This window comes from Equus asinus, chromosome 7 (genome assembly GCF_041296235.1).
Source record: "Equus asinus isolate D_3611 breed Donkey chromosome 7, EquAss-T2T_v2, whole genome shotgun sequence".
NCBI lineage: Eukaryota > Metazoa > Chordata > Mammalia > Perissodactyla > Equidae > Equus > Equus asinus.
The window spans coordinates 82,215,308-82,235,328 of record NC_091796.1 but is presented as its reverse complement, the minus strand read 5'-3'; the positions used below and the strand labels follow the sequence as shown (position 1 = coordinate 82,235,328).

At 36.2% G+C, this 20,021-nt stretch overlaps 1 protein-coding gene across 1 annotated transcript in view; it reads right to left on the bottom strand.

Annotated features, from left to right (window-relative positions):
• DNAL1 (dynein axonemal light chain 1) overlaps positions 1–15,222 on the bottom strand; it is a 39,300-nt gene extending 24,078 nt beyond the window's left edge. Inside the window, exons 1-4 of the mRNA XM_014835782.3 lie at positions 15,106–15,222; positions 9,733–9,771; positions 6,067–6,176; positions 3,490–3,545 (exon numbers count right to left, since the gene is read on the bottom strand). Coding sequence (XP_014691268.1) covers positions 3,490–3,545; positions 6,067–6,176; positions 9,733–9,771; positions 15,106–15,108 — 208 coding nt within the window. The 5' untranslated portion in view covers positions 15,109–15,222. The remainder of the gene's footprint in view (positions 1–3,489; positions 3,546–6,066; positions 6,177–9,732; positions 9,772–15,105) is intronic.
• Positions 15,223–20,021: the final 4,799 nt, after the last annotated feature.

Here is a 20,021-nt window from a genome sequence, read left to right as displayed (position 1 = left end):
TTTCAAAGAGGAAAGAGAAATCACCCATGTCAAAATACACTGGTAGGTCAACTAAGATGAAGACTGAGAAACCACCTTAGAAATTGGATAACAAATATATGCAACTCTTTCAAAGATAATATCTAACAATATATAAAACTCCTTTTTTCCCCTTGTTTTTGTGAGGAAGATAACATCTGCTGCCAATCTTCCTCTTTTTGTTTGAGGAAGACTGGCCTTGAGCTAACATCTGTGCCAATCTTCCTCTACTTTATGTGGGACACCTACCACAGTGTGGCTTGATGAGCGGTGCTAGCTCAGCGCTGAGATCCGAACTTGCGAACCCTGGGCCACCCAAGGAACGAGTGAACTTAACCACTATGCCACTGGGCCAACCCCCAAACTCCTTTTTTTAAAAAAATGCTTTTAAAAAAATGCTAATAAAAGGCTAAAAAGACCTGATTGCTGAACAGGGAAATATATTATAATATCAAAGTTAATAGATTAAATGTTCTAACATAACACAATTATATATTTTCTGTACTTTATATGCTGCATAAGTAGAGCACCACTAAGAGGAAAATATTGGTTTTTTTCTTCATACAGGTCCTGATGAAAATCAAAACAGTTAAAGTTTTATGTTTATTTATTTAGTAAACTGAAGGAGTAACATATAATTTTTTTTACCAAAGATACAAGACAACAAAATTTACTTTCTAATCTTTAATATGAGATTATTAATATTCACATTGTGCAGCTTTTTAGTCACAGTTTTGAACAGTCATGTCACGCAGTTTTCCAGTGACAGCTTTGGTACAATAAAGATACACTGCCATTAAGGTTATTCTGCCTTATAAACCCCCCCGTTAAACAGGAATACCTGTTTATTTCAGATCCTCTCGTCATAGCATAATAAGTAAGACTACAGTGCTCATGAAAGGAAAGGGGTGGGATGCAAACTAGAGTCATTTAGTCAACCCTTTATATGTGTCACTTGGCTTCTTTTTGCTTCATAGTCACAGATAAAGCGTATTCCCTCGCCATAGACTGCGAAGGACTATTTGTTACAAGCAGAACTAAAATGAGATGAGTCAAGTATAGCAAATACATGGTACAAACGCCTATACTCGCATTCCGTGTCTACGATAAACATCAATAATTGATCGAGATACATTTTTCCACTGAATTTTTGGAACTCTTCTTCATACAATTTTCCTAGGAGTCACTACCAATTGACCAAAGTTAGAATATGAGTTAAAATCTACTGCCAGCCCTATATAGAAGGTTATTCATTTTCACTATTGTCATAGTCATATTTTTAAGAAAAGAAAAGCATGTTATTTGTACTGATAAATAACGTTATCAATTTAGCCTCATTTAAGCAAAGTGTTTCAATTACAAAGAAATCGAAGCAGGGAATAAAGTGAAACATCTCAAACTGTTTAAGGAGTCAGTGAAAAACTGGAATAGATTGAGTCATCTTATGCACAACTCTAATAGTAAACACTTCCTCTCCAGCACTATATAAATACTGAATGCCAACTGTGACTAAGGTACTGGGGGGGACCGAGATTTAAAATAGAAGATAAAAAGACTAATAAGATGTGATGCTTGCTCTCAAGGAGCTCATTATCTAAAGAGACAGAACATATTCCTCACTAACTCTAATAATGGCTGATATTTCTTGAGTATTTATACGCACCAGATACATTCTAAGTACTTTATATACACTAACTCATTTAATCTTCACAATAACTACACGAAGTAGGTAATTACTATTATAACCCAAGGTAGACTGTTATAAATGTTCCCAAAGAAGGAGTAATTATGATGCTAGAGATTAGAGAAAACTTTAGAGGGAGAAATGACATTTAAACTTGGCATTCTTAAATTTAATTTTGTTTCTTGTAGGACTTCCCTGTTAGAAGAAGGGGCTGTTGTTAACGAAAAGGACTGCATTAACAAATGCACAAAGTCATAAAAAAAGAGTGATGTGTTTGGGTGTGAATAGGGTAGTACAAGCTTTTAGATGACTTTGAATGCAACATTAAGGCATTTGGTCTTTACTAGGCAAAGAGGAGCCATTAAAGGTCTCTGATGTGGAGGAATGATAAGGAGAACAATATTTTTAGAAAGAAAACTTTGGTATCAGTACTGAAGGTCAACTGAAAAGCAGAAAGATAGGAGACAAGGAGATCAATTAGGAGGCTATCACAAAAGTTGTAAGGCAGTATTTTTCAAACTGGGTCATTTGAAGTCAGCTTGGTGGGCTGTGACATGCATTTTAAAAAAATGAAATCAAATTAAAAAAATTTATACTGTAACTTATGCTATAAGGGTAAATATTGTTTTACAAACTTTATTCCAGTTCATATGTGTAGGTGTATATTGGTATGCATATCCATATGAATACAGGTACTGAGTCATGAATCCGAATATATTTCCTACTGTGGAAAGTGGTCAAAAATATTTGAAAACACCATCCAGGGGGCTATGATGAGGGGCTAAATTAAGCCTGTAGCTCCCAGAAATGGAAAAGCAACAAATTATTTGAGAATTCTTTCAAAGAGTAGAGTTAACAGAACTTAGTAATGAACTTGGAGGTAGGGCTTGAGGGAAGTAAAGGGAGAATATGGTAAGCTAAATAATGGCTCACCCAAAGATATCTACAACCGAATCCCTGGGACCTGTGAATGTTACTCTATACGGGGAAAAAAGAACTTTGCAGATGTGATTAAGTTAGGGATCTTAAGACGGGGAGAGTAGCCTTGATTATCCAGGTGTTCCCTAAATGCAATCACATATATCCTCATAAGAGGGAGGCAGAGAAATATTTGACACAGACCGAAAAGGAGAAGGCAATATGACCATAAAGGCAGAGACCAGAGTGATGCAGTCACAAGCCCAGGAGTATGGCAGCCATCAGAATCTAGAGGAGGCAAGGAACAAATTCTCCCCCAAAGCCTCCAGAGGGAGTACAGCTCCTTCAAAGCCTTGATTTTGGCCCAGGGAAACTGATTTCAGACTTCTGACATCCAGAACTGAGAGAATAAATTTCTGTGGCTTTAAGCCACCAAGTTTGAGCAGCCATAGGAAACTAGCACAAGCAGTCAGAGGCCTTGGCAACGGGGAAGGTGGCGATGCCGTTAACAAAGAGCACAGGAAAAACAGGGGTGGTGAGGAATTAAATTTTAAACCTAACAAGTACAAAACACAAGACAAATCTGAACAAAAAAAATATGTAATAAAAAATCTGAATTTCTATTTAAGATATCTCAATTCTAACTCTATAAAAGCTTTAAAATGTCTTTAAAATATTCAGGTCTCATGTTATCTCTAATTTTCTGTGGATAATCAAACTTAAGACACAAGGTTTATATATTCTCTCTGTCATCTGACAATTACTGTGGTTACAACAGGTGCCAGCTTCTAGGATTATGCAGTGTCTCTGGAATGTTTATGCCAATAACTAGAAAATCCAAGAACCATCTGTTACTGTGGATCACTTACTTAAGCCATTCAGGTTGGCAATTTTTTCAATGCAGTTTGTAGACAGTGAAAGCTTCCTTAAAAAGAACAAAGGAAAACTTGAATTAATATGAAAAAATTTTAAATGGTATATCAGAAATTATTCTTCAAGTGCCCATAGAAGATGATATTTAAGTCATATTTCCTTTTTACACTGAATATCCTTTTCACCCCCTCAGACATAGCATGTACTCCTTCATTTTGAAATCTTCATATTCTTCTTCTGATTACAAAAGTATTAACATGCTCATTGCAGAAAATTTAAAAAAAAACCTTATGAGGGCAGTTTGGTGTTATCTATTAAATTTTTTAATGCATGTACTCTTTGACTCAGTAATTTATTTCTGGGAATACATCCTACTGAAATATTAATACAAATGCCAAAAGATATATGAACTAGATTATTTATTGTATTATTCTAATAGCAAAAAAATGGGAAAAAGTCTATAAACATCCATTAACTGAGGAACAGATAATGAAATGATATGCTACCACTAAAACAAATGAGATTGGGCTATAGATACCAACTTGGGAAGACGTCCATGATCTGTAGTTAAGTTAAAAAAGCATCTAGCAGAACAATACATTTTTATATGATCCTTTTATAAACAGTAGAACTTTATTATATGCACGTATGGAGATATTTATTTCTTCACGTGTTAAACCATTCAGAAATGTATACTGTAAGAAGTCATATGTAATCCTAAACACCCCACACATTCCCCCAGGGATGACTACTTTTAATAGTTCGCATATATTTGTCCAGATTTTTTCTATACATGTTAATGATATAAAACCAAATTTTTAAAGGGAGCATAATTACACATTCTTAGTCTTCTTTTCTTGACAAAAATGTCTACTACCTCAGTAAATTTCATGCAAAAAATACAACAGAAGCTAATTTTGTCAAACACTTAATGTGTGCCTAGTATTCTTTTAAGCAGTTTACATGTATTAACTGTTTTAACATCACAACACTCCTGTGAAGTATTATTATTATCCATATTTTACAAATTAGGAAACTGAGGCACAAAGATGTTAGACAATTTGCCTAATATTAAACAACCAGAAAGTGGCAGAGCCAAATTTAAAACCCCAAAAATTTCACTGTAAAATATGTCATCTTATCCTTTCTGATTTGACTTGAAGAATTATTCATATTCTTGCTTGAAACAACAAAAGCAAATTGTGTACATTGTAAATTATTGGTCAGATCTATATATTTTCTAGTCATCCCCCACTCCCAAGAACTACCAGTGAAAAATGGAGTGCCTTAAATCTGGGAATACGCTTGAGAAATAATTTATTCATTGTTATTTAGGCAACCTGCCCACAGAGATTGTCAGCAAACATATGAATAGGCCGATTCTTTCTAAGCAGTTTCCAAGGAACCTTGGTATGAGGTACAAAACATTCAAACGCTTGCCTTTGAGATGGCTTTATGTAAAAAGATATCTGACCACTTTGAAATCGTGCATTTTGAAATCAAGCTTTTGAAGCCAAAAAACATCTAAAGTGGAATTTTTAAATGTATACACTATGCTCTCATGAAAAAGGACAAGTTGGATACAATCACTAAGTGTTTGCTTTTCCCTTTAATTCCAAACACAGATATTAGTCTAATGCACAGGTTCACAAACATGTGTCTAAAAATCACCCAAGTTGTTTATTATAAACACAGATTCCTAGGTTTCATCAGCAGATATTGTGTTTCTAAAAATTTGGGGCGGGTCTTATCTCCTGCATAAGGAGATTCCTATGTAGGGAGTCAGGGGACCACACTTAGAAAAACACACGGTGAAGAAATCAGAAAGAATTCTAAATAATTCTATAACATTCTACAGTCCTGACAAGAGACATCGCAGCCTGAGAGCATGATCACAAGGTGTCATGGTGTAACTGCCTCAAATTAGCCACACAATCCTAAAAAGTATATAGAGTATTTTGAAAATAAGTTAATAGGAATATAGATGCCATACTTAAAGTCATGGGAAAATAGGACTACAAAATAATATTTGTAACTTGAGTCCAATCAGAAAAAAAATTAGATGGCTCTACATCAAAATGCTAACACTGATTCTCAAAAGGTGGTGCAATTTTGGTTGATATTCATTTCTTTCCTTTTTATATTTTCTGGATTTTTTGCAATGCATTTTTATAATTTGAAACGTTTTTTAAAGCAGTATGTCTTAGGCCTCTAGCAAGTATAGTACTAACTTTGGTGAATAATTTTACAAGAGAAAGTACTAGATTTTATGACAGAGCAATAGTTTTATTGTGTTATTTAGCTTTTCCCAAGAGACAAGGAAATTTCCATTTTCCAGGCACATTATAAAAATTTTTATTAAAAAAATTGTATTGTTCAGGATAACTCAATAGAGTTATAATTCTCTAAAACAATAATCTTCTAAGTTTGGCCTTGCCAAAGGGAGAAGTACATTAAGCAAACAAAAAAAGAAATGAAGATCACAGAAAACAAACATATTTTTCTAGTTCTTTATTTAGAAAAGGAAGGTAAATTTAATAGTAATACAACAAGGATGAAAAAAGAACACTTACTCGCAATTAGCAAGTGTGGACAAGGATGCATCCATCTTCTCTATAGGGGGAATCTGGGCATAAAGCTTTATCTCTTTGGCTTCGGATGGCTTCTGACTGGTTTTCTCTTCCTATGATAAAAACAAATTTGGAAGAAAACGATCCCTGATTGCAATGTGAAACTAAAAAAGACAAGGATTTTCCATGGCTTTTCAATGTTTATTTAAAAATAATTATTAGAATTTAATAATTCTGTGCATTCTTTACAGTTCACTTATTGACAACATTTACTTACTGACCCTGATAACTAGGCTTCTACATGGCTGATTGGATAATTCATTGTTAGGTCCTAACCAAAGGGAAAGGAGGAGGAAAGAAAATAATTTCTATTCCTCTAATATTTAAAATGCTTTAAGAGTCCATCAATTAGCCAAAAAAAAAAACAAAAACAAAACACAACAAAAACATTTTCCTGGGGAGAATTCCTTGTCCCTAAACAACATTTTCTTTTTTTTAAATCATTTATTTACGTGTTTAATTCATTTTTTTTTTGAGGAAGATTAGCCCTGAGCTAACATCTGCCACCAAGCCTCGTCTTTTTGCTGAGGAAGATTGGCCCTGAGCTAACATCTGTGCCTATCTTCCTGTACTTTATATGTGGGATGCCTGCCACAGCATGGCTTGACAAGCAGTGTGCAGGTCCACACCCGGGATCCGAACGAACAAACCCTGGGCCACTGAAGTGGAACATGCAAACTTAACCGCTGCGCCACCGGGCCGGCACAACATTTTCTTAAGTATCAGATTTACATCTATAAGATCGACTGTTTTTTTTGTCATCTCATCTTCCTTTTTCAATACACAGTTCAGCCTGAGCTAGAACCCCCAAATACCAAGAAGATATTCCCTTTCTACACAGCTGAGGTCAAAGCTATTTGCTCTACAATAATTTACTACTAAATTCTACCTTAGAATTTAATTTTGGTACTAAGTACACAATTTGCAATTTAATTACCAGTATATGCTGACTAATAATATTTTCTAAGTACCTCGATACTTAAGAGTGAATTCTATCTCTCCAACAACACGGGAAGCTCCTAAAGCTCAGGGACCACTTCCTTTGCTTTCCTATGTCTTCTATAACCTAATGCAATGTAAGACACAAAAGAGGCTTATTTTTAAAAGTCAAATCATCACACATCAATAATAGAAAATATACAATCAATTGAAAGAAAGAGACCTAATACACATCCACTCAGCACTCATTTTTGTGCCATACATTTATAGTTAGGGGAGGGGAAACGGACACCTAGTGGAGCCTCAATAAATGTTGGGTTAATCAGTCAAAGAGTGAGCTTGATGTCTTCAAATAATCTTAAAGTCAAATATTTATGGCCACACTGTAATCTAGAAATAGAACCTACAAACCAAAACAAAAAAAACAACCACTTGTTATTATAAGTAACTAAAATAAAGTCCTAAAATCTAATTCAAGGAAAATTGAATCTAATTAATTAATTCAGCCTACTCCACACTTTTTTTCCTTAATGAAACAGTTTTTTCATTAGCCAAACAGAAATAAAGTTTAAAAATACAATGAGTACAAAGAAGTTTATAAGCACTAAAAGAAAAATTCAAATATTTCATTATCCTATTCACTTTGTCTATTTTCCTTAGACACCAAGTCTCTTCAAAGACTTTATTCAAAACCCAGCTACAAAAGCAAAAGATACATTATTCTGTGAAAAATTATTGATAACAGACAAGTTATCACTGAGGAGCCATCTCTATACTCTATGGAAATTCTGTCTATAATGCTAAATTACAACTGTTCAAACTTTATAGAATGTTATATTCAAAATATTTATAGTTTATATTTAATGCATGTTTTTTACCGTGCAGTTTCCTTTCTAACATTACCATATGCTTTAGTATTTTTTCTAGCTTTTTTGAGATATAATTGACAAATAACAGGTGTAGTTTAAGGTGTACAACATGATTTGATACATGTACATATTACAAAATGATTACAATAAGAATTAGTTAACACATCCATTGCCTCACATAATTTTTGTGTGTATGCTGAGAACATTTAAGATCTACTTTTTTAACAACTTGCAAGTATATAATACAGTATTATTAACTATAGTCACCATGCTGTGCATTAGATCCCCAGAACTTATTCATCTTGTAACTGGAAGCTTGTACCCTTTGATCAACATCTCCCTATCTCCCCCAGTCCCCAACCCCTGGCAACCACCATTCTACTCTCTGTTTCTATGAATTTGGCTTTTTTAGATTCCACATATAAGTGAGATCATACAGTATGTGTCTTTCTTTATCTGACTTATTTCGCTTAGCATCATGCACTCAAGACCCATTCATGTTGTCACAAATGGCAGGATTTCCTTCTTTTTATGGCTGAATAATATTCCATTGTGTATATATACACATTTTCTTCTTCCATTCATCTATCAATGGACATTTAGGTTGTTTCCATGTCTTGGCTATTGCAAATAATGCTGCAAAGAACATGGGGATACAGATATCTCTTCAAGATAGTGATTTCATTTCCTTCCAATATATATCCAGAAGTGAGATTGCTGGATCATATGGTAGTTCTAGTTTTAATTTTTTGAGGAACCCCCATACTGTTTTCCATAGTGGCTGTGCCAATTCACACTCCCATCAACAGTGTACAAGAGTTCTTGTCTTTTTTTTGCTGAGGAAGAGTCACCCTGAGCTAACATCTGTTGCCAATCTTCCTCTTTTTGTACGTGAACTACCACCACAGCATGGTCACTTACAGACAAGTGGTTAGGTCCATACCCAGGAACCAAACCTGGGCCACCGAAGCAGAGAGCACCAAACTTCACCACTAGGCAACCAGGGCTGGTCCTCTCTTGTCTTTTTGATGATAGCCATTTTAACAGGTGTGAGGTGATATCTCATTGGTTTTGATTTGCATTTTCCTGATGATCAGTGATGCTGGGCATTGCCTCAGTATTTTTATTCAATGTCTTTTCAATTGTCCATGTATGATTTTAGCTTGCTCACATGGGTTGTCCCTGTTCTAACCTCCAAGAAGCTAAAACCATCATCTAACTAAAATCTAGATAATCCACAACATATACCACTCTATAACCTGAAAATGATATATAGTTTAATGATGATAAAGTTCAAAAAGAAAATATACTTTAACACAGAGATTCCAGCCATCTTATAGTAATAGATGAATCAGCCTTTCCATATTTAAATTTTCCAGTGGTCAGATTTTTTTGATTGAAATTTTTATTGAGATATTTGAAGATCTACCTGTAGTTATAAAAAATAACACAGAGAGATCCCTTGCACTTTGCCCAGTTTCCCCCAATGCTAACATTTTGAAAAACTACAGTATAATATCACAACCAGGACATTGATATTGATACAATCCACTGATTTTAATCAGATGTTCCCAATTTACTTGTACTAATTTGTATATTTAAATGTGAATGTGTTTGTGTGTGTGTATTAAGTTCTACACTTTTATCACCTGTGTAGGTTCATGTATCTACCACCACTGTCAAGGGAGCTAAACAGTTCCAATACCACAAAGATTCCTTGTAGTGAATGGTCAGATTTAAATAACTATCCAAAAATTCTGCTTGGATGGTTTATAAAACAAGTAAAAACTCATATACTCACCCATCTGGCTAGGGCTTCTTTGATTGTTGTTGCTTTTGCCTTAAAAAGAGAAGAAAAAACAAGGCTGTCTGTTGGTGTCATTTGTTGACTCAATTTTCACACAATAATTATTAGCCTTGAGGTTTACTATTAAAAAGATTAACTTCTTTGAGACTTTCTATGAAAAGAGAGTGTTTTAAGTTCCTGAAATCAGAATAGTTTATTTAAATACCTATCAGAGAAATTAAGAAAATCGTGATGTAATGCCCATATACTTCACTCCCACTTGGTTTTAAAAAATATAGCTTTTGGGGCCGGCCCGGTGGCCTAGCAGTTAAGTTCGTGCGCTCCGCTTTGATGGCCCAGGTTTGCCAATTTGGATCCTGGGCGTGGAGCCATGCACCTCTTATCAACATGCTGTGGCAGGCGTCCCACTTATAAAGTAGAGGAAGATGGGGACAGATCTTAGCTCAGGGCCAATCTTCCTTAGCAAAAAGAGGAGGATTGGCAGTGGATGTTAGTTCAGGGCTAATCTTCCTCAAAAGAGAAAAAAATATATATAGCCGTCAACACTTGACATTAAAATATATCTTATTTCACTGATTCTAAGACCTACATCTTTTACATTTAAACATCTTTGAAATTTGGATGCATCTTACAATCAGGAACAATTTACTATTGCAGTGGCCAGGTGGCAGTGGTGAAGTTTTAGAAAAATATTGACTATTTTATTTCATATACACATATCCCTTTTTACGTTTGCAAAGGACGATATATGATAAAAATCTATATGCTTAAACATATTTTAAAGAACTTTGTCAATACATACAAAATAAAAATTCTAAGTGATAAGAAATTATTTGTCATAGTTTAATTCCAACTTTGTATTTTTCTTTCTTAGTAAAACACAAAATAATGTTGCACCTTATAATCAATAATATCTTAGATTCAATTTAATATGATATTTAAAACTTTAAAGGTGAGCAAAGGAAGACATCCTTTGAATTGTTGCTGGAGCTCATAAAAAAAAAAAGAGAACCCTGAACAATAAGAAAAGGAAAATTTTAAAAGTATATACCATTATGCCTAGAAAGTAAAGACATACAAATAAATAACCCTTGGGTTAAAAAGAAAATGATAAATTAAGGGAAAATAATAAACGACAAAAAAGTCAAAATTTGAGGAACATTAACACTTAAAAGGAAACTTATAGCTTCAAATAGCTTTTCAATTTGAAAAAGTACATCATTGGAAACCTAAAGAAGGCAGAAGGAAATACAAAGGAAAAAGACGATGAAAAACAGAACAGGAAGAAAAAAAGATTAACAAAACTAAAAGTTGGTTCTTAAATCTCTGGCAAGCCCAACTGAGAAAAAAGATATACAAATTAAAAATATAGACTGAGGGCAGGCCCTGTGGCCGAGTGGTTAAGTTCGCGTGCTCTGCTTTGGGGGCCCGGGGTTCGCCAGTTCGGATCCTGGGCGCAGACCTAGCACCGCTCATCAAGCCATGCTGTAGCAGTGTCCCACATAGAAGAACTAGAAGGACCTGCAACTAGAACATTTAACTATGTACTGGGGGACTCTGGAGACAAAAAAGAAAAAAAAAAAGAGGAAGACTGGCAACAGATGTTAGCTGAGAGCCAATCTTCCTCACCAAAAAAAATATATATATATACATATATAGAGAAACTGAATAAGGAGAAATAAAACAGACACACAGAGATTTAAAAAATAAAACATTATAAGCAAATATATAATGTTTGAAAACCTAGACAAAGTATGCATTTCTAGAAAAAACACAAAAGTGCCAAAACTGTCACAAGAAGAATCAGAAAATTCGCATAGACCAATAACTATTTAAAACATTAAAAAGATAATTGAAGAGATTTACCCTCATCCTCCTCCCCTAAAGCTCCAAGTTGAGATATTTTTATAAGCTTTCAAGGAACAGACAGTCCCTATTATACAAGTTGTTTTAGAAACCAGAAAAAGAGGGAAAGCTGCCAACTTATTTTATGAGGCTAGAATAACCTCGATGCTACAAGATAAGGAGCCCTCTTTATTTCTCAACATAGATTTGAAAATCCTAGATACAATATTGACTTCTAAAGCCAATAGTATATAATGATCATGATCAAGATGGCTTATCTCAGGAGCATAAGGATTGCTTAACAACAAAAAAATCTACCAATGTAGATCATTTATTGATGGATTAAAGAGAGAAACACATTTATTTTAATAAGTACTTGATAAAGTTCTATATCTGACATTAAAAGCTCTCAACTAAAAGTTAAAGGGAAATTCCTTACTTGGTAAAATCTACACACCAAAAAGCTATAGCAAAGACCATGCTTAATGCAGAAATTCACTCAGTTCAGCAAATATTTATTGAGTATCCTACTATGTACCAAACATTGGTCTATGGGCATAGGATACATCAATGAACAACACAAAGATCCTGCCTTCATGGAACTTACATCTATTGGAGGGAGACAGATGATAAATAATATATATAATAAACAAATTATACAGTGTATTAGAATTACTAACTACTAAGGAAAAAGAAAATGCTGAGCTTGGTAAGGGGTATCAGGATGTGTGTATGTGTGTGGAGGATGTTTATTTTAAATAAGGTGGTCAAGGTAGGCCAAATTGGGAAGGTAATACTAAGTATTCTCTTTAAGATCCCAAACACATCAAGGATGCCTACTACCACTGACACTGTTTAACATGGTAGAAGAGATCTTTATCAATATTATAATAAAAAGAAACACAAATTGGAATGATTAAAAGGAGGAAATAAAACTTACTATGTGCAGATGACCATTTATACGGAAACACACAATAGAATAAACTGACAAAAATTAGAACAAATGAAGTTCAGCAAGTGAAGAACCCTGTTTAACAAAGTTAGAAAACGTGGGAGAAGACCTTTTCAATGTAAAACCAACAGAGGACTAATATCTAGAACATACAAGGAGCTCCTAAAATTCAAAATAAAAAGAAAAACGGAAAAGTTGGGAAAAAAATATAATCAGAAAATTCACAGAAACTGAAATCCAGATAACTAACAAGAATATGATAAGGTGTTCCAACTCACTGAAAATCAGAGAAATGCAAAGTAAAACAACGGGATACTAAAATACATCCTCAGATTGGCAAAAACTAGAAAGGAGCTGAGAATGCAGAGAAAAGGGAACTCACATGCATTACTGAAAGAAGTAAAACACAGTAGAGCCATTCTGGCAAGCAGTCTGACAGTGCCTAGGGAAATTAAGTATGCATAAACCCTATGACTCTGCAATCCCAATCCTGAGTATGTTCCCAGAGAAATCCCTGCATGGGTCCATAAAAAGACACATATAAGAAAACTTTCAAGTTGGAAGCAATCTAGCTGTCTATTGTGGCAATAAAGAATTGGTTTACAAGGTCACTAGTTCCCCTACTGATAGCAGGAGTCAAAAACTCAAATGCCTAAAGGACCAATGGACATCATTAATGGGTAAAGCTGGTCATATAAAGAGGATAAACTCTCCTCAGCTGTCCAAAACTGCTGGCAGGTGAGACTTGGGACAAGAGTTACCCTAATATCACATTTCTTCAAATATAAAAACTCCACTAATTGAAAGTAACACCCAGGGGTTAAGTCTGCATGTTCTACTTCAGCGGCCCAGGGTTTGTTCGTTCGGATCCCAGGTGTGGACCTACACACCGCTTATCAAGCCATGCTGTGGTAGGCGTCCCACGTATAAAGTAGAGGAAGATGGGCACAGATGTTAGCTCAGGGCCAGTCTTCCTCAGCAAAAAGAGGAGGATTGGTGGCAGATGTTAGCTCAGGAGTAATATTCCTCAAAAGAAAGAAAGAAAGAAAGAAAGAAACACCCTAATTTTATGTACCATTAAGAAAAGATGCTGCCAATTATATGACACCATCATACTTCAGTAATACAAAAATTTGAAAAAAAAAATGCATCCAATGGTGAAATACAGTATTTCTGATTTTTCAGAGAAGCCAGAATTCTGGGTTTTGACATGAAACATGATCATTTGTAAGATATTGGGATTTTTTTTTTTTTAATTAAAAAACTATGTAGGCCTGTATTTCTGGAGGGCCCTGGAATTCCTAGTTTGCAGCCTCAGCTAGCTTCATCTAATTACTGGTGTTCTGATTCCCTATTTGAAGCTTTTCAATAATTCTCATGGTTCATACTTTCAGAATTATTTAGGGCTGATTCTTTCTTCACCTGAATATAAATCTAGGTTCCAGAACTTTTTATTTCCTTTGGCAGTGGTTTTCAGATAAATATCTGTGTAATAAAGGAAGGAAAGCAGGGGGTTGGGGTGGGGGGAGGAACTACTCTTAAAGAGTGGTGTTTAATCTTGTGGGTGAGACAGGCATGACTTTCTCATCCTTCAATTTCCTGGGTTCAATTTCTGCCCACTTACATAGAATTGGAATCACAAAAAGAAGACAACTAATATACTCATTCTTCATAAACATCCCCATACGGCAGGACAATCACATACTTTGTTAAATAACTTTGACTGGGTCTGTAACCAACCAACAACATCCCTTTTCAAACTACTAGTTGGAACTACTAAGTATGTAAGCAAGAGAGTGCGCACGTTAAGTACCAGTTGCGGAGCATCACTAGGTAAGATCATTACTTCATAAAGAGCTTTGATTGGATAGATCACTCGTAGATTTCAAAGTATTTCTCAAAGTGTGGTGGGGCGCCCTTCAATTTTAGAATCACTTGAGGTGCCTTGTCGAAATGCACATTGCTGAACCCACTCCCCAACGTTTAAAAAATTCGTAATCTGCATTCCAACAAGCTCATACTTGGGCCGACGACAGTTATATTTATGCACACTGAAATTTGAGAAACACTACCCTAACATATCCTATCAGAGTGGGTTTTACAATGTTACCTTATGACTGCACTTATTCAGAGGGCCACCTGGGCACGTCACAGTTCAGCAATACTGCTGCAGCCGTATTACACTCCTATCATAACCAGCTCCCCTCCATCTCGCCAGCCGGGGACATTACTTCTATGTAAAGGGAGATCCTTATTCATACTCTCCCTTCTATCACCTTTCCCACTCTAATCCGCTTTTTTTTCGAGAATTTCCTGCTCTGTGCCCTCCCTTTTCTCTGCCAGAGTCCCTCCACATTAACCCAACCTCCAATCCGCTCCAGGCCGCCCTCACCGCAGACCACCTCCTGCCAGGGCTTCTCTTTCGCCTCAGGCCTCTGATTCCACGGAGCTGGCGTCCGCTACCGGCTCCCTTCCTCTGCTCGGGTACCCCCCACCCTCAAACCTCCAGTCACCCATTTCCACTTTCAATATCTTCTCAGCTTTGGCTATGGGGCCCGGAGGGTACTCACCATTCCGGCCGTTGCTACTGTCACTGCTCTGGTTGCTAAGGCCCGTCGGGGTCAGTGCGCGTGCGCACTTCTCCGAACTCTCCGAGGAAGCCGACCCCGGCAGTGGTCCTTTCTCTCCGCCCTCTGGGTGGCGCGAGAGGGGAATTGTGGGACTGCGCGCTGGCCGCCCGGGTCTTCCCGCCCGGCTGCCGCTGGATTCCCGGTGGCTGCGGGTGATGCGCTTGGCTCGATTGCTTAACTGTGCAGAGTCATCAGGAGATGTGCTTTTACCTACCGAAAGCAATTTCCGCTAATCTGGAGTGGCGTATCTGCCTAAAGTTTAAAACTTTAAAACCTTCCCATAACAATTCCCTCTCCCATAAAAGAACTTTAAAAATTCCCTTCCCATGTAGGTTGCCCTTCCCAACCTTCTCTTGACGGCCTGCTGTAATTCACCTGGCTGTGGATTGAGGATACTGGAGCTAAACTCGGCTGAATTTTTTCCGTTACCTTCCCCAGCCCCTCCAGGGAGCCCGAGGCGGCTGAAAGCATGAAATGCTGGTTTTATGTTACATAACCCAGATGTCTTTTTTTCCCACCACCTGTCAAATTAACCACAAATTGTAAAAATACTGAGTTGCTAGGGGTATGAAGAAATGGGACGCGCCTATACACTGCTGTTTAAAATTGCTACAGCCTTTCTGTAGGGCTGTTGGCAATTTGTATTAAAAGCATTAAAGACTTTTACACCTCTGTGACCCAGCAGTTCCACTTCTAGGACTTCACCCTGAAGAAATCATCAGACAAGTGTACAGAGATACATGTTCAAAGTTTTAATAGCAAAAAGAAAAACAACCTAATGTCAGCAAAAAAGAATTGGTGTTATTGAACATTCAAAGAATGAAATAATATAGTACTTCCATTAAAAGTGTTGCTGATTATGCATCTATTCACAGCAAAGATAGCCATGATATATTAATTTAAAATGGAAGTTACCAAACAAAATAGTTGGTATGATACTCAAAAATTATACATAGCATAAAGAAGGATAAAATCGTCCCATTCACAACAACATGGATGGACATTGAGGGTATCATAAGTGAAATAAGCCAGACAGAGAAAGACAATCTCTGTATGACTCCACTCACATGTGATGTTAAACACGTGGACAAAGAGAACAGATTGGTGGCTACCAGGGGAAAGAAAGGGTTGGGGGTGGGCACAAAGGGTGAAGGGGTTCACCTACAACATGACTGACAATAATGTACAAGTGAAATTTCACAAGGTTGTAAACTATCATAACCTCAATCAAAACAATTATACATAGCACACGCATATATACATAATGTATTTAAAAGGATATTATGAGGGTTTAATGTTTCTTATGGACTGAATTGTGGCCCCTCAAAATTCACATATTGAAGCCCTAACCCCTAATGTGACTGTATTTGGAGACAGGGCCTTTCAGGAGGTGATTATGGTTAAATGAGGCCATAAGAGTGGGGCCCTAATCCAAAGGATTGGTGTCCTTATAAGAAGGGGAACAATGCCAGGAGTGGCGTGCACAGAAGAAAGGCTGTGTGAGGACACAGTGGAAAGGTGGTCATCTGCGAGCCAAGGAGAGAGGCCTCATCAAAAACCAACCCTGTCTGTAGCTTGATCTTGAACTTCCAGCCTCGAGAACTGTGAGAAAATAAATTTCTGTTGTTTAAACCACCCAGTCTGTGGGGTTTTGTTAAGGCAGCCCGAGCAGACTAATAGAATGTTCCTTTTGCTTCTCTATTTTCTAATTGTTCTATAATGTGGATGTTTTAAATTTTGAAATAAGAAAGAAATTTCATTTTGAAAAAGGAAATTTAATCACTCATAAAAATAGGAAAAAGTAAAATGTTAATTGAGGAAAATAAAAATGTACGTTCATAACATATCCAACTTTTGTTCTTGTAGTGTTTTTTCAGATCTTTACAACTCCACATCTCTCTGAGCTAGAATGCTTCCTCATCTGCCAAAACCTCTACTAGGTTTGTTGGTATGGCTGTAATGGCAATCTAATCCTAAAACATATCTCATAACCCAGCAGAGTTCCTTTTACTCAAAACCATGGATTACACCATAAGGAACTGGTATTAATGATGAAACATCATGCATAAATCAGTTCTTTTTGCTCACTCACGGCATTACTTTTACTTCCTCCTTGTCATTCCAGTAGTAAACTTTGACCATGAATATGTTTTATTTACGTATAAATAAAACTATTTACCACTGTATGAACTGTTTACCAGTATATAAACAGAAATTTGCTTGTCTCTGCAAATTCACACTATCTGGGTACATTTCTCATCAAGCACATTTTGAGTTTCAGATTCTCAAAGGTTAAAAACACTCACACAGGGAAAAAAAAGAATTATATAACTTAGATCCTTGCTTTGTTCTTTTAAATCCTGCAAAATGACAAAATAGATTCCAAGATCTGTTCACCAGAGAATATGGCATTAGCTCCCCTTGCTCTTGTTGCAAGCCTGGGTTAAAGAAAGCTGAGAGAAAGTTTAAAAATATTATTGAAACAGTTTCCCCAAATTCAGAAAATCTAGAAGACCCTTTGAAAAGTATAGGTAAAATAGTGTAAAATAATAGAAAACCAAATATGTTAGGAAATCTTTAATTTTTTTAAAAAGCGGATTTAACAAAAGAGAAGAAAAATCGTCACATTTAACAGATGATTTGAGACTGAGCAAAATAGCTAAAAGTTACATACCTTAAAATAAAATTAAAAATAAAGGAACTTAAAGCCTAATAGAGTCATTAATTCCTAAGGTTATTTATAGTCAAGAGGTTTATCAGTTCAAATTAGAATGAATATTGTATCAAATTTCAATAGTTGATTTCCCAGATTATGATTTTCATTATAGTTATTTGCTAAAAAGCCAATTTCTACCCTCACTATGTTTTTTGGTCTGTTTTAAAATAAACCTCTTTTAAAAATCTTACATAAATAATCCTCAAAATCAAGAGGTAGTGTGTATGTATATATATATAAAAATATATAAATACATATAAAAAGTATGTATGTATACACATACTTTTTGATGTTAATAATTTGAAATATATTCAATTAAAAAATGTTAATTTAGGGGGATAAAACTATTAATACTACAAATTAGGGTGACAACACTTCATCCTTTGCCAAGAAGAGCCCAAAATATAGTTCTGACTACAAGAGCCACTGATCAACCAAAATCAAAGGCTAGTAATTAATACCTTAATCTTTCCCTTCAAATATGGGGGGGGGGGTGGGAAACTAAATTATGATGAGGGCCAGAACTTTTAACACTTTCTAATTCGAAACATTTTTAAAGTTTTGAATTAAAACTCAGAACTTCAACTAAGATTATTTAATAAGTTAAGGCTCATTCACAAATTGTAATTAAATTTTTGGTGGAGGTGGTGGAAGGTAGAAGGGATGAAGTCTGCCTTTCCCTCAGATAGTTAATTACATTGTCTACATGTGTAATTATCAACTTGGGACTAGAAGCTGGAATCTGCCTATTTTTAAATATATTTTTGAAACAAAGCGTGAAGAAAAGTTTTAAAAGTACAAATACAGAGATGAGGGAACTGTAGAGAATGGAAGTGTTTCTCAGTAACTGGTTGCCATTTTTAGAGCACGTATCTTAGGATTTCTAACTTTCTTAAAGATCCTAGAACAGGTGGCAACTAGAGAAAGATCAAAATCTGATGAACAGCAGAAAGGATTCTATGACTTCAGTCTACCACGAATTACCCTCCAAGTCATCGTGTTAGAATTCGCTCCAGCCTCTGACTATTGTAGAAAGTTATCATAGCCCTGTAGTTCCTCATCATAAAACCAGGGGCCTGTATGCATGTATTCACCCCTGTTCAAAACAGTTTTAAAACCTCTGGGACAGACAGAGCAAACTAATTATCATACACCAGTTTTCAAAAACCTTTGGAAGTACAGAAGGTGACAGGGAAGATAGGCAGGAAGGGTGGATAAATGGCAGATTGAAACTGGTTTTCAGTCAGCAATTACCTTGAGTTCAAGCTCAAACAGACAGAACATGGAGGAACATGGACAGGACCAAAGCTACAGGCTCTGATGACTCTGAAGCGAGTATTTTTACTTCTTTTAAAAGCTCGCAGATACCCATGATAAGTCCAGATCTCAGTCGTCGTTTGTCAAAAATAGTCAGTCTATTCTCTGATTTGTTCTGAGCATATTCTAAACTTGACTGTTTAGTTATTAGCCTTTCCCCCACATGCCAAGTGCAAAAACTCCAAGATCTTCCAAGACTCAACCTGAGCAACAGCATGAGCTTTCAGCTGCCCACTTCCCAAAACAGGCACCCCCAAAATGGGATTCAGGGCTACAGAGCAAAAAAGGCTATAAGGTGGTCAGAATTAGGTTGGCTTAAAAAAGTGAAATTTGTCTTCTCATGCTCTGTGAGGTGCTTCACAGCCATGTCAGCACAAAACAGAGCTCTTCCAAAGCCTGTTGTCCTCTCCAATGATAAAATGGAAATGGGCACTGGCTTTTTCGAGGGGGATGTGGTTTTCCTGGTAGGCTGGAGCCAAGGGTCCTCCAGCGCTTCATTAGCATCATATACTCCTGAATCGATGGCAGCGATTTTGTCTAGGTTAAAAGGCAGTCCTGTCAGGATTAAGCTACCATAAGTAAGGGCAGTGGCTGTGTTAGAGACGCAGCCATTGATGATCACAACTGCAGCTGTATTAGGGAGAAAGCTAATGGTGGAAAATGCCAACTCTGCCCCTTTTCTAGAACCAATCACTTCACTGTTTGACCCTTTGACCTGGAGACTGAAGAAAAAGACAAACAAGGAGAAAGAGAGAGAAAAAAAGAAAGTATGCTTGTTAGTGGGGTCACAAAGCCCTCAATAAAGAAAAGCCTTTTGTGTATT